Genomic DNA, 15,477 nt, shown 5'->3' with positions numbered 1-15,477 from the left:
AATGTATGTAGAAAAGGGCAGCTACATAAAAATACAACATCTTTTACATGGGTCAAAGTAACCTTGGTTTTGTTGACATTAAGCTACATTTGTTTTTCACTTTCTTCAGCTAGTTTGTCTTTTTATTTAAGTGCTCAGTATAAGCTTGTTTACTATTTGAATGTGTAAACTGTTCAGTTATGCCTTTTCTTATTCCAAATGGCCTAAGAATTTATAAGCATATCTGTTTCTTTTTCTTTCAAAGACTCAACACAGATTATTAGCATGTTCCCATTCTGGCCATTGTCACTGTATTACAAAATATTTAACATGAATTTTGTCTTGTAAATTGTCGTCTTCAGTAAGGTATGAATGGGAAATTAACTTTTCTGAAACACAATTCATCAACATTTTCCAATTATAAATATTTCCAGGATACTTGATCAACTGATTAATATAAATTGTTATGAACAAAATTTATATTTGCAGTTAACTCCATAGATGTTTATAATGCCTTTAGATTTTTCAGAAGATGGAGTTGTAAAAAAGTTTCATTGATTATAGGACATAGTGAAAATCTTTGATAGTGGCTGTCTAAACAATGCTAAGCCAAGGTCTTTTAGGCATAGTTTGTTTATCAAGGTCATTTTAAGCCAAAACAAACTATGTTTCTTTAGATGGTGAATTTAGTCAGAATGTGCTAAATACCAACTAGGATATGTCTTTATTCTGATCTAAAGCATAGCTTATATTTGATAACAGCTGTAAAAGTCTGTAAAAGAGCATAGTTCAAACAATGTTCTACTAATAAATCATGCAAATGAGGACCTGTGAGATTTAAACTACTGCATTCTTATTATATAGATTAGTTACGGTAAAGGACAAGCCATAATTATTTTTCTGTTTCAGAAATAGGTGCACTATTATGTGGTGAGTAATATATTCCAGGAGGTATCATATTTTGATAGGGACAGATCTTTCTTGCGCCTGTAGGATGGAAGTTCCTGCTCACCACTATTTTCTATTAAAAATAGCCCAATTCTAGACTCTGGGCCTAAAGTTGGCCACTGAAGATTTCTGTATACCACCCAAAGGGAAATTTAATAAACCACAAAAACTAGTCTTGTTAAATAAAATGTAAAATAATTTCCATTTCCCATCTTTTCATAGTTGACAAAGCTATGAATGAAGCACCAAATTATTTCATCTCCTTCCCTACATCTCAGTTTATAACTCAGTTTAAGATTTTTCTGCCTACTATTATGGAGAAAACAACAATGCATGTATGTTTGTGTTTATTAAAATTATTACCGGTAAATTTTATTTTATTGAAATTAATACCAGGATAGAATTGTTTGTAAAGCTAATTTTTATTCAGAACATTTATAAGATACTATTACGTGTATCATAAAATAAAGTCATAAAACAAGAGGGAACATAGAATTGTACTATGTTTCCTATTAGCAATAATTTTTCCAATTTTATACAGTACAGTACAGACTTTCTTATCCAGGGGTCACTTTCAGAAGATACCACTGAATGACTGCAGGGGGAGCAGATGTATGGAATGTTGCAAGAACCTAGCATGTCTCAAAGCTTTTCAGTTTTTACATGTGACAATTGGAGTGATTATGTGGAATGCATTTTATAGTAATGTAATCAATATTTGGATGAAGGATATCTGTTGCAGCTGTTTCAGGAGCAAAATGTAACTCATGAAAGCTTGTATAATTTTGGGCTCCAAAAGGATTAGTTTGTTCAAGTTGAATTTAGACAGAGGTGTGGAAAAGAAATGTTCTTAGTTTTCTTATCTGTAAAACAATTTCATTCAGTGCTTCACTAGTGGAATTTCCTAGCTCTTATTTTCACTGTGCCTCTGTTAATCCAAACAAACGTGAATATGTGATATGGATGCAATTCCAACTATCCTTTTATTTCTATACTTAGATATTATTTCATGCTGTTTTGCTATATGAAATATCTGAAATGAAGATATTTCTAGAATATCTGGAAGAAAAAAAATCTTTCTGAATAGTTCTGGTGATGCATAGAACCCACATTCATGCAGATTTTTAAGTTTTGTTTTGTGATACTTGGATTTTCATTCTGTCAGTTGCCATGGTGATGTTTCTATGGCAAATTGTCAACTTTATGAGAGTAGTTTAAATTCTGAAACAGAAACATTTCAGAAGCTGGCAGTATTTAGTGATTGGCAGAATCAGAACCCTAGAGATTTGGAAGAATATAAATGATAACTTTTCTGGAGTTTCTTTATTTCTAGTGGGAATAGAGAATTTTGTTTGAAAACCACTGGGAAAATGGCAGAAAATAAGACTTTAGGTACAGTTTTAGTAAGGTAGCTTGAGGAGTTTTGTCATGTGACTTCAAGTGTGACTTGTTTGCTGTGCTGGAGGAAAGGAATTAATTGAAATCTTTTAAAGTAAGAGGCAAAATGACTAGTGCAAGTAGACCTCCACCCTCAGGAAGCCTTTTCAGCCACCTAAAATGTAGCACAAAGGATCAGAAACTATTGAATCACACAGATTTTGTATTGGGAGTTAAGTGAAAAAGGGAATCCATGAGCATCAGGAACATTTTTTTTTCATTTTTCTATTTTTTTTTCATTTCATTCCAATTTTTAGGAACATATTTTGTCCCACAGCCACATTATAGAGTTTACCTGATTTGATTCATTAACCTCTCTTATGATATTTTGGAGGAGAGATGACTGGAGATAATATGAAGGGCTTCCATGATATAGTATATTAAATTGATGCAATATTTTATATACATTTCCTTATATACTGCTGAAGAAAATAAAGGGAACACTTAAACAACACAATGTACTGTATTTAATAGTAGGATGTCTTATTTTCTGTTCCCTTTATTTTTTTAAGCAGTATATATAACAAAGCCCTTTGTTGCTTGCTTTTGAGATCTGCAGTAGAAGAAAGGATATCAATAATAAAAAATATTTTTTTATGTTGAGAATAATTTCCTTGGGTTAAAACCCACACACAAAATTTGTGTTAGCCAGATTATGGATTCTTTTTCTCAATATAATTTTACCAATGTTTTGTTTGTTCTTCTAATTCTAGGTGAGGGAATTGTATAACTTTCTGATATTACTAAAATGAAATTCCTATTCTTAAGATGTAATTCCAAATGCCAATAAGCCCAATGATAAAGGATGCTGGAAACTATAGCTGAATAACACGTCACAGGTTTCTACAGTTTACATAATGAGTTGCTTCAACAATTGAGATTGTGTGTATGTGTGTGTGTGTGTGTGTGTGTGTGTATACACACACATATACACACACACACACATATATATACATATACATATATACATACAGTGCTATTTAAAAGAGGCAATTGCATATGTGTTTAATATTAGCTTGTTAAATTATTGCAATATTTTGTCCACTTCTTTTTATTCAGATACTTCAATAGTTACTGCTTTTTTTTCATTTTAGACTGAACATCCTTCAAGGTCAGAAAGGAAGAGACGTGATTCATTCGGGATGTTCGATGGCTATGATAGCTGCAGTGAGGATACAAGTAGTAGTTCTAGTTCCGATGAAAGTGAAGAAGAGGCTTCTCCCTTACCTTCCAATCTCCCAATAATCAAGAACAATGGGCAGGTTTACACTTATCCAGATGGCAAATCTGGCATGGGTGAGTGCAAATATTACAGATTTTTCAATGGAGTGTTCAGTCAAGCAGATTATTAATAGCACTGCCTTTAGGTTCATTCTTCTTATTAGAAACCAAAGATTGTGGCTTTTGTGTATGTGTTACCAAAAAAGGATAAGTTTGTTAATGATGCAATATTCCTTGTTAGCATTTAAATTACTATCAAAATGTTTGTACCATAATATTATACAAATGCACTACTAAATGTACATGCATTTATTTTTATACAACATTTGGGCTTTGCCTGATATTAAGATAATTCTGATATATTGTTTTATCTGGACGTAGGAAGATGGATTCAAGTTGAACATGTTAAAAATGTTAACAAATCATAGTAGTCTTTATGAAGAAATTCAGGACCATAAATGTTTTGCTTTTGATTTTTTCTAAGATAGGTCCAGATTTTATTTTTCCTTGTGAATGAATATATACAAATATATTAAGCCTGATGGGTTTATTGGCTGGCTTTGATCTATATTTAGAAAAAATGGAAAGACAGATTATTAAAACATGTGGGTGCGGTGACCAACCTTTTATACAACAGGGCATAATTTCATGGCAGAGTAAACTGTTTTATTATTTTATATTTAAGTATCCTAATTAAATATTACTTCTTAATTTATGAGATAATAAAGCTATAATGCCTAGCAAAAGTAATTTTTAATATTATGGTTTACTTCCCATAGAAAGGCTGTTTAAAAATTGTATGTTTTGCTGCTTTAATAAGCAGGACACAAATGCCATAAATGAGATACAGTGACTGATAGATGTTCATAAAATGCACTATGTATGTCATTGCTTAGATGAGATGGACAGCCACACAAATTGAATAAATAGTACAGTAATTATTTATGTAGTAATATATGTTGTTTCACTGCTTAAATTCAGGAAAATGCTACAGCAGTACTGTAAGCACGACAGGCAGATTACAAACTGATTGCTTACATTGCAAGAAATAACATCTGAAAAATTCAATGTTTGAAAATGTTTGTTTGCAAACAAATATAACTAAAGTTTACAAGGAAAGTAGTAAAGTCAAGAAAGAAATTAATCTGGCATCTGCAAGATTAGTAATACGCAATAAATACGCTAATACACCAATTAATGCTGAATATGATTCTTGAAGGAAAGGGTATGTGTACGCTCATGATACAGTACTAGCTTCTATGTGAGCTGCAGACTGAACCTACATTGATTATACTGTTTTGTTTTTCTCGTTAGCTACCTGTGAAATGTGCGGGATGGTTGGTGTCAGAGATGCCTTTTACTCCAAGACCAAGCGCTTCTGCAGTGTTTCCTGCTCAAGAAGCTACTCATCGAACTCTAAGAAGGCCAGCATTCTGGCCAGACTTCAGGTAACGGTACAGTCACAAATTTTATTATCTTTACCATATAAAGTTTTCTAAGATATGTTATGGTTCAGATTAATACATAACAATGGCTTTTCATTGTAACAAAAATGCTAAAAAAATAAATATTTTTTTTTAAAAAAAGATTAATCCAAAGGTCTGAATCAAGCACTTGGTTTCCAACTGTAGCCATCAAAAGACCTCCTGTAAAATCATATGGAAGGTACAAACATGAGCTTTCTTACTTTGTCCCTAAGAACTGGATTCAATTATACAGTGATTCTGAGCATTCTAAGATAGCTGCGGAGAGACAGATTCCTGGAGGGGTAGCTGAATCCTTCTTTACAATGCACAATCCTTTGGCCATCACTGCATCCTGTCAAAAACGTAACATAAGGTCTAGTTTGTTTGTTTGTTTGTTTGTTTATATAGCTCTCACTAGGGTTTATAATACAACTTCATAAAAAAAATAACAGATTTTTTTTAAAAAAAATACAGTAGCAAGATCCACCACCCATAGCAAAAGCTTGATGGAACAGCATGGTTTTAATTGCCTTTTGAAAGGCAAAAAAAGGATATCTCCTTGTACTTAATGAGACAAGTTTTTTCATAGTAAGAGGGCTGCCCCGGAGAAGTATACCTTCTGGCCACTGTTTCTTTTGCTTCATGGAGAGTGGGGGACCCTCAGCAGCTAGCTCAGGATGAATAAAAGAGCCTTGGTGGAGCAGTGGGCTAATGCCTCCTTAAGTAACACCAGCTGCCTGCAATTAGTGCAGGTTCGAGTCCCACCAGGCTCAAGGTTGACTCAGCCTTCCATCCTTCCGAGGTAGGTAAAATGAGGACCCAGATTGTTGGGGGCAATTAAGCTGACTTTGTAATAATGCCGCTTGGGGTGTGTGTGTGAAAGCCCTAATAAGCAGGCATATACATAGGATGAAGGCTACTGCTAAGCTTGTAAGCCGCCCTGAGTCTTCGGAGAAGTGCGGGATATAAATGTAATAAAAAATAAATAAATAAAATAAAACATAGGATATGATTTGTAAGTACCCATAAGCATTCTAGTAATTTATTTATTATTACATTTCTATGCCACCCATCTCACTGATAAGTGACTCTTAATTGTCCTTTGACATCATAACAGATTTTCCTCTTCAATTCATCATTATATGAATGTTTCGTCTTCTGATAATTTGGTATTAGCATTTTGCTTTTTGAACACTTTGGGTGATTTATAATAATTATACACCTCTCGATTACTCCGGGGAGTTCACAAGTCAAACAAACAAACAAAAACAAAAACAAAAGATGGCAAAGGTAACAAAAATTGTATAGGAATGAAAAAGAAACCGGCCCACGCAGTGCAAAAAAAAAGAGGCTTCAGTCACTCTTGCTAATGGTCTGAATGCAGAGCCAGGTCTTCAAGGCCTTTCAAAACAACAGGATGGGACCCGTCCAGATCTCATGGAGGAGCCTCAGGTTTTGCCCATCGAGAAGGTGTGCTTCTAGGGCAGACATGTCAAACACAAGGCCCGGGGGGCGGATCCGGCCCGCGAAGTGGTTTCATGTGGCCCACGAAGCCATCGTGGAAACAGTGAGGGAACGGCCCCCGCTGCCCTGGCCCAGAGACCCTCCTTCTGCCAGAGACCCTCAGATCTGTCCCACTCCTACCCGGGCCCCCATAGGCACCCTTGATGCGAACGATGTAGAGCTGGCCACGCCCACCCAGTAGGCCATTCGCACTCGCCACGCCCATGCAGTAGGCCACGCCCACCCTGTCCATATCCACCCCGGCCCCCTGAGGGCAACCGCAATGCTGATGCGGCCCTCAATGAAATTGAGTTTGACACCCCTGTTCTAGGGTCACATTATTCAGCATTGTTTATTCAGAGGAACCCAGAGTGTGCAAACCCGACTAGATTAAATCTATGGCAGACAGCTGGTCCCTCAAATAACCAGTCCTGGGCTAATTAGGATTTTATAGGTAATGACCAGCAGCTTGAGCTGCGCCTGGAAGCAAACTGGCAACCAGCATAGCTTGTAAAGCAAAGGTGTTGCCTGGGTTTACATTCTGGACCAGTTGAAGCTTCCAGGTGGTCTTCAACATGAGCCTCCTCTGAGGGGATCAGGGTGTAAGTGACATGTAAAGTGCCTCCCTATCTAGGAATCTCTTATATTTTATACAATATTTCTAATTCACTACATAAATATGCAAGCACTCTGTATACTTGCAAGCATAACTACAGTAGTGATTTTTTAAAATACTTCATGCTTTCAGTCTGTTTTCTAAAAATGCTACCAGTGGAATTATTTATTTTTCAGTATTGACATATTTAAAAGTTATTTTACCTAAGCTTCCAGACTGTGATTTAGATTAAAGAATGTCTGTATTTCTTAGCCTCCTTGCATGTAATACCTAACTGGACATTTCCTGAATTCCAAAGTCAGCATTTGCCATGACAAGACTTAGGTTTTTGTAATCTTGCTAAACTGGAATAAGGATATGCTCATAGAAGTTATTCCTGATCCTCCAAAGATTTGTGTTAAAATAAAACTTAATATTTTACCTTCAAAAGGTGTCCTGAATAAATGTAGCTAGTTTGGATCTAACTTCCTCATTTATCCAATGCTATACTGGAATTTATTTAACCAATTGTGGCAGAATTCCAATGTTACATCCAAATGTATGTCATAGGTTTGCATAAACAATGGAACTAAACATAGAGAACATATACATTTAGTTATACCAAAGAGAACAAATATGTTCTGTTTCCTTATCTGCATGCTTATACAAATAAGTCCCAATAAATTCAATTAGACTTACTCCTAAATAGGTGTGCATAGTATTGAAGGTTAACTTTTTCATTTTACCATTTAGCAACAAACTAGTGTGATTAATTTCTGAAAGTTTTCTTACATATCCCCTTCTGACAAATATTCAATTCATATTACAATGATTACAATAAATATGATATACATATCAGCAGAAGTGTGTTCACTAAATATATGGGTGACTCAGCTTGGAGGAGTCTAATTGATAGTTCAATGACTGCTCCTTGGCAAAGTGAGAAAGTTGCTTTACTGTTCAGTTAGCCAAATATCTTTTATGGATTTCAATAAAAAGTAATGAGAATGTCTATGCTGAAATTATCTCTGAACAGTATGACTAATTGGTATAGTACTCTAGGAAGAAGGATATAAGATGATTTGACTGTCGTAGGCCTATTGTTGCATTAAATATTTCTGTAGAGAGAATTCTAATGTATTTTCAACTATAATTGTTAGGTATGAAAGATCAGGAAAATTCATTTTTGCGCTCATCTGAATCTCTATTCTGGATGGAACTAGTACTAATTAATCATGCAGCTAGATCAGTATGGAAGTCAACATAACAACCAAAGACTTTTTAATGTGGAAACCAGGACAACAGTGAGAAAGTCAGCTAACCATCTCACAGCTTTATCCTAATAGCCTGATCTCTCTCCATCCCATAAATTTGTTGATAGGATCTCTTGATTCTCCCCTTTCTTGCTGTGCTTGTTGCAGCCAGGAAAGATAAGTGGTGCAGGAGAATAGCACCATTGACTCAAATTGCAGGAATAACTAGTACATTATCTTCAAGAAGCAAAGTGGCATTTATTTACCCAATTCTTGAACACTATTGCATTGTGAAAAATCTGTATTTTCTCCAGATGATATTCCTATTTTTGGCATGGCAGAACTGTTATTTGTTACATTTTTTTAAAAAAAAATAAATTAATATCAAAATAGCAGTTGCTAGAATCTTTTGCAAATGGTTTGAAAAAGTAAATTGAGTCGACCTAAAAATATGGGACACTGTTTAATTAATTTTTCTCTGAATGTAAATGTTTTTCTCTCAAATTTTTCTCATGAATTTTCATTGCTATAAATTGATATCAAATAAATTTGAAAACAAAAGTGTTGCTTTGTCCAGTAGAATCACCGCTTCAAACGTTTGTGTTGTGTTTTTGAAAAGAACCTTATTTAGCTCTTGTTGTTTCAGGGAAAACCTCCCACTAAGAAGGCTAAAGTGTTACAAAAACAACCATTAGTTGCTAAATTAGCTGCATATGCTCAATACCAAGCAACAGTACAGAACCAGTCCAAGACTAAAACAGGTAACATTGTTATTAATCACCACCAAGTAACAATTATGGGGAAAATTTTCCCAATTTTGTAATGGAGGGAATAACCTTCTAAAGAATGGTTAGATTAAAAATATATAATATATTCCAGGAAATTGAAAGAAGCATACTAAAATTCCTTATCTGAGCCTTTGCTAAAATACCCAGCATATTCTTAGTAATAGAGTTCTTAGGTTTTATTATTGGCCTTTTAGTTACGTCAATGGTTGTAAAAGCACTTTCACCCAATAGACTGGGAGAAGAATTTACAGAAGTGTATCTGCCCTGATCTAATATCTATCCTATATACCTTGACAGTATGCCTTCATTCATGTCAGTCAGTGTTGTGCATCTGGCCTACATCAGATGACTATTCTATTTTGATAGAGAATCTCTTATGTAACCCACCATATTCCTCAGCACACTATGACTTTTCAGACAAATTTTGAAGATTTTTTCCCAGTGCTGCTGTTCTGTAATTTTTCTAAAAGATTGAAAATATTGTTTAAATAAATGCATATTGCTTATATATAGGAAAACAAAGAACAATGCTTCTGTGCTCATTTCATGTATAACATTTTGTACCTTGCTTCTTATTGTTGCTAAATGCAGTAACTCTCATTCTAGCATCTGTTCCAATGGAAGGTTTCAATTGGGGCAACTATATCAATAGCAATAGTTTCACAGCAGCTCCTGTGAATTGTTTTAAACATGTAAGTATATTGTTTTTAATTTACCATTATATTCATTAAAAATAATGAAAAAGATAACACACTGTTCAAGGGTTCCTTTTAACCTGTGTCTTAGATATGCAGAGAATTAAAGCTCATAAAGTTAATTATATAGAAAATGTGGCCTTTCCCCTAACTGAAGTTAATATTCTAAATTAAATTGCAATCCAAACTTCCTTGATTATCTAAATTGCAATCTTCAAATCCAAAGAGGCACCCTACTGTTCAGTTTATGTAGTGGCTATCATAATTTCAGTGACAATTTTTTAAAAGTCATTTTAGAGATGGTGCTTAAAATCCTGTGGACGTGACCCTAGGTATCTATCAAGCTTTGGTGCCGAGTTTCCTTCAGTGAAATCTGGTATTGTAGATTAAACTTCTTGTAGTCCCCTTATGTACAAAACAGAGCTTTGCATTTTTCCTCAGAAGCAGGTGGAGTTCAGAACAAGCATGTTTTTCAGGTTGATTTTGCAAGAAGGAACAAGTTACAGTAAGTTACTCTGTCATTAGTAAGGCATGTTTATATAGTAAGAGTGCATAATTTTAAATTAGTTATTTTACATTAACAGGGATTAAGAATAAACTTGTTTTAATAGAAACCTGGCTGATCCATCCAGTAAACTTCCTTCTGGAGTTAACCTGAGGGGTGCCTTTAAAATATGATGGTTGGATTCAGAGTTCCTCCTGTCAGCAGTAGAGAAATTGTTTTGGAAATATCTTATGCAGTGTCCTTGAAAGACTGGACATATGGCTAGAACAATAGGGCAGGAGGGAACTAAAGATAGTTGCCTCTGCTCTATAAAAATGAGTTTTCAATTAATGAGGAGCATATTCAGCATTGGTGTTCCTGTTTATGCTTTCAGCTTACAGATGTAGGAATTCAGTGTTTCTTTTGTACAGCATACAGGGCCAGTTTGACCAGAAACAAAACAAACCATCAGGCAGTTTTAAGGTATGGAATGGCACCTGAAAAAAACCATACACATTTGTATGAGATTTTTTTTTACCTCCCAACAGCTGATTGCCTCGTTCTTGTAGTACATTGTGGCCGCTAGATGAGAAATTATTAACATGTAACAGTAAGTGAAAGTAGGCGAAATGACAATATCTGTGATTTAATGCATTCTCACTCTTTATTAAGGAAGCATGATCAGAACATGGCAATTAAGACCGTTTTGCCTTGTAATAGTTTGTTGACGTCACCTGTCACCTTGTTCTGTCTCCTTGTGTTAATTTGCTTTGACATCCATGTGTCATGAAAATTTCATGTAACCAAATTAACAAGTTCAGTCTCTGCAACAGACAGGATGACTGCCTTTCTGGCTAGTTAGCTTTGATTTTCAACTATAATTCAAACCTTTAAAAAAAATGAAAATTCTTAAGGAATTTCCTTAGGAACAATATCCATTAAAGAGCATGGGATGTAGAGTAAATATGTATAGGATCTGATTATAGCCCTACTATCAGCTTCATTTTTCTATAATTTCTGCAACAGACCATATAGAAGGATCTTGAAGAAGAGTTTTCAGAAAGAAGAAAAGTATATCCAAGCTGCATTCCAAGGATCAGAGCCATTAGAATAGACATGTCAAACTCACGACATCATGTGATGTCGTGCAACGTATCGGGACGGTTTTGCCATTGCCGGCAATAGGGTGGGCACAGCTTCTGTATGATGCATCCGGCCCACGGGCCGGCAGTTTGACACCTCTGCATTAGAACATAGAATCATAGAGCTGAAAGGGACCTCAAGAGATTTTCTAATCCAATCCCCTGTTCAAGACAAGAGCCGTATACCATTCCAGTCAAATGGTTGTCCAGTCTAGTTTTCAAACACTATTTTTAGATCTCCACAGATATTCCAGTTGTACTTGGGGTACAGGATATGTTTGAACAATAGTTCCACGTTTTTATATATTTCATTCATGTGTGCAACATAACCAACAAGTACTGTACATTGCCATTGTGTAAAAAGAGAAACTTTCTATAAAATAGTGATAGGGTAAGTAACAGGTTATTCTCATGATGAGCAGGCAACAGTCTGTAAGATTCACCCAAAAGTGTTCAGGAAGCAAAATCTTTGTTGCCCAGTGCTAACAAATCACTGTTGCAGAGCTGAGCTAACTTGCACTTAGTACCTTATAGCAGAGGTCCCCAACCTTTTGGTCACCAGGATCCGGTTCCGTGGAGAGAGGTTTTTCCATGGACTGGAGGGGGTGTGGTTTCATGTACTGCCTGCATGCCATGGATGGGGCTTTGCTTGTTTGCGTGGCCTGGTTTCTGGCATGCCGCAACCCAGTGTTGTCCACAGCCCGGGGGTTGGGGACCCCTGCCTTATAGGAAAGTGCAGCCTTGGAAAATCATTCTAAAGAGCAGGGGTCACCTGCATAGTTTCACGGTCCCACAAGGTAACTTCATTTCAGTGAAGGAATCTGGAGCGTGCTTTCCCCATTAGAACAGATGGCATGGGGGTGCACCAGATATTTATATTGGATGAGTTTTCTTATTTATTTGTATTTTTACGTTATAATTAAGGGCTTCTTTTTAATATTCTTACCATAATTTTAAATGTCACTTGTGCAAAAAAAATTGGTATGGTTTATTTATGTTTGTTTTACTAGTTTGCAGTTTGGGCCAAATGGCTTCTATATAACATTAACTGTTCTATGAAGATAACAGTAGGCATCCAAAAAAAACACACACACAAACCCCTGTGTTTTTAGAATAAAAACATAAATTGATGCAAAGCTCACAGATTTTAATACACTATAAAAGAATGACCTTTATAAGGCATAATATTCCTCTGCTAAATTTTATTCCTGCCACCCATGTTTGGAAGAAGGATATATCTTCAAAAATCACTTCAGGAACCTGTGCTAACCTTTGCACTTTTCATTCATTTTGTCTGATGTTAAAAGGCAATTTCCCAAAGCAAATAACATTAAACTGAGCAGGAAAACGTCAAAACTGCAGTAAACATTTGGCAATTAAAATTAACAGCAAGAGTAACTTCAGAATGGTCTCTATGTAAAAGTCCGAAGAATATTATTATTTCTACTTGGTGTACTTATGCATGTCCCATCACTAGATACTCTGTTGTTTACTCTAATGTCAATCAGTACTAAGCAGATGGTATTGTTTTGCATTCCAATTTTTGACTGAAAATATTTTCAAATCACTTGATATAGCTGTTTCACGATTGAGGCATAGCATTTTGTACTAAAAATGGCATGTTTTAAATTTGAAATATTTTAGTTCAAAATGTTTTTGATATATACATAAAAGAAGATACATAAATTACATCAGAGTGTGAATAAATATTCAACTAGTAAAATGAATGACTTTTACATAACTAATTCAAAATGGACTTAGATACAGTGTAACTATATACCCAGAATTGAGTATTTATTTATAAGAGAATATTTTGAGACTATGCATTCATTAAGAGTTGAGAACAACTTGATGGCACATAATCCATTTTGAGGCAATTTCATTTGCAATATGCTTCTTATTTGAATACTTTTATCATTAACCTAGTGTGTTTTAGCCATAGTTTTTGTTCGTGGGACCATGAATGAATCATGTTGAAGAAGCCCTTTCCAGCATATCCTCTTATTTCTGGCTATTGAACAGTTATATGGATAATGTGTGGTATGAATATGCTGCTTTAGATGTTCCACAAAGGATTTCATATTTTTCTTTTTATTGCTGCTTTAACACTGCAGTTTGAAAAAAACAACACATCAGGTTGTTCTAAGAACATATCAAAATTATCCTTTATATTTGGTGCTTTTACCAGGATTAACTTTATTGCATAATACTAAATGCAGATTTTACCACTAACCGTAATAGAATCATCTATCTTAGATATCTGATTTTTGCCCTTTTTTGCCAAATAGTGCAATAAACCTTCAGTTTAACAGATCTTAGCTTAGTGGACTTCTGATATAATGAATACTTTTTTGTCTGGCCTTTACTTCATGCCTTAAATCATGGAGAGTTTATTAAATTGTTTAAATGGGATAGTTTGATGCAGATTTTGTATGTTCAGATTTAATAGCAATAGCAGTTAGACATATACTGCTTCATAGTGATTTACAGCAATTTACAAAGTCAGCATATTGCTCCCAACAATTTGGGTCCTCATTTTACCGACCTCTGAAGGATGGAAGGCCAAGTCAACCTTAATGGACACTAAAATTTAATTTCTCCTTCCAAATAGTCCATTAAATTATTGGATCTTGGAACAAAAACTATTTTTTGTTGCAGAGGATTTTTTTTTCAGATTTTCCATTGAAGAAAACCCTATACTAAGACATCTAATTATCTGAGGACTAACATATCTGGATTGCAAAATGTCTAGACCATCACTAGATGGCAGCAGTGTAGCGATTGTCCAGATTTTTGTAGCCCAATTATAGTAGCCTTAAATGGACATGTCAAACTTGCGATGTCACATGACATCTTGCAACATATCGGGATGGTTTTGCCATTGCCGGCAATGGGGTGGGCGCAGCTTCTGCGTGACGCATCCATCCTGCGGGCTGGCAGTTTGACACCCGTGGTCTAGAGACTCTAGTCCCTTTTAAGTATAGTATTGGCAAAACCTGCCAACTTTTACTTAATACTTGGCCTGATTGTATGTGTTAAAATATGCAGTATGTTGAATAAGGGTACCATAAGCACACATGAAAATTGCTCTCATTATTTGAACTACTTTTTAAATTAATTGATTAATTGGGAGTTGCTCATAAAATTTGTTTCTGAATATATATATATATGCCTTTAAAAACATTATAAATTTATTTTCAACTTATTAATAAAATAATGTTAAAGGAAATAAATGCTTCTCTTTTCAGTAGCTAACTATTGATGGCATTGGTTTGGTGGCACCTTTCCCCATTTTAAATTCAAGGGCTTTTTTGATTCAAGAAATGTATGTTTTTCCCCACTTGAATTCCAAGTAACAGTTATCGTTTGCTCACTTGTTGGGGAGGAAGGAGAGACCACTATTTTTTTTTAAAAAAATCCATGTTGTACACATGTTTCCAATTTTATTTATTAAATTCTATCCTTCCTCCAAAAGTTCAAGATAGCATTTAAAATCCTTCTTGAATTGTTACCTAGAACAACACTCTTGTGAGATATAATGACTGGTCTCAAATCTTCCTGTCCATGTCTTGTTGTCTGACCACCTTTGTGATAGTTGTGGGTAGTGTACAGTATTTGCAAAATATGACTAGGTATCCCTTATACCTCATTTGATCCTTTAAGTCAAAATTTTATACCAAAGATGTATTAGTCCCTGAAATTCCAGAGCCCACCAGGTATTTTTTACTAAGCTGAGCAGTTAACAGTAATACCTAGCTGTCCTACTCAGATACTATGTGGTCAGCCTTTTTTGGATAGGGAAGGCCATTATATGAATCTGGACCTCACCCATCAAGACCTTCCTGTTTGCAACTTACCTTGCAGGGAAGGCGGCTGTCCCTCACAGATAATTCCTCCAGAGTGTGCGCTGGATCAAAGTGGTGGCCAGGCAGACCTTCCTTTTATTGGGAAGGAGCCCGAGGTGGA

At 35.2% G+C, this 15,477-nt stretch overlaps 1 protein-coding gene across 9 annotated transcripts in view; it reads left to right on the top strand.

Moving 5' to 3' along the window:
• Nucleotides 1-15,477, top strand: part of MBTD1 (mbt domain containing 1) — a 51,217-nt gene that overhangs the window by 1,466 nt on the left and 34,274 nt on the right. For 7 of the 9 annotated variants that reach the window (XR_014491216.1, XR_014491217.1, XR_014491218.1 and 4 more), the window contains exons 2-5: nucleotides 3,459-3,660; nucleotides 4,900-5,033; nucleotides 9,034-9,163; nucleotides 9,797-9,882. Coding sequence is in view for 5 of the 9 variants with exons in the window: in XM_083352727.1 (XP_083208853.1) it covers nucleotides 3,459-3,660; nucleotides 4,900-5,033; nucleotides 9,034-9,163; nucleotides 9,797-9,882 (552 nt within the window). In the remaining 4 variants the exon portion in view is untranslated. Of the gene's footprint in view, nucleotides 1-3,458; nucleotides 3,661-4,899; nucleotides 5,040-9,033; nucleotides 9,164-9,796; nucleotides 9,883-15,477 lie in introns of all 9 variants that reach the window. The other 2 variants (XM_083352729.1, XM_083352728.1) reach the window with 2 other exon arrangements.

The sequence above is a fragment of the Vipera ursinii genome (genome assembly GCF_947247035.1).
Source record: "Vipera ursinii genome assembly, chromosome: 2".
In the NCBI taxonomy this organism is placed as follows: Eukaryota; Metazoa; Chordata; class Lepidosauria; order Squamata; family Viperidae; genus Vipera; species Vipera ursinii.
The sequence above is the reverse complement of the archived record's forward strand: the minus strand, read 5'-3'. Positions and strand labels throughout refer to the sequence as shown.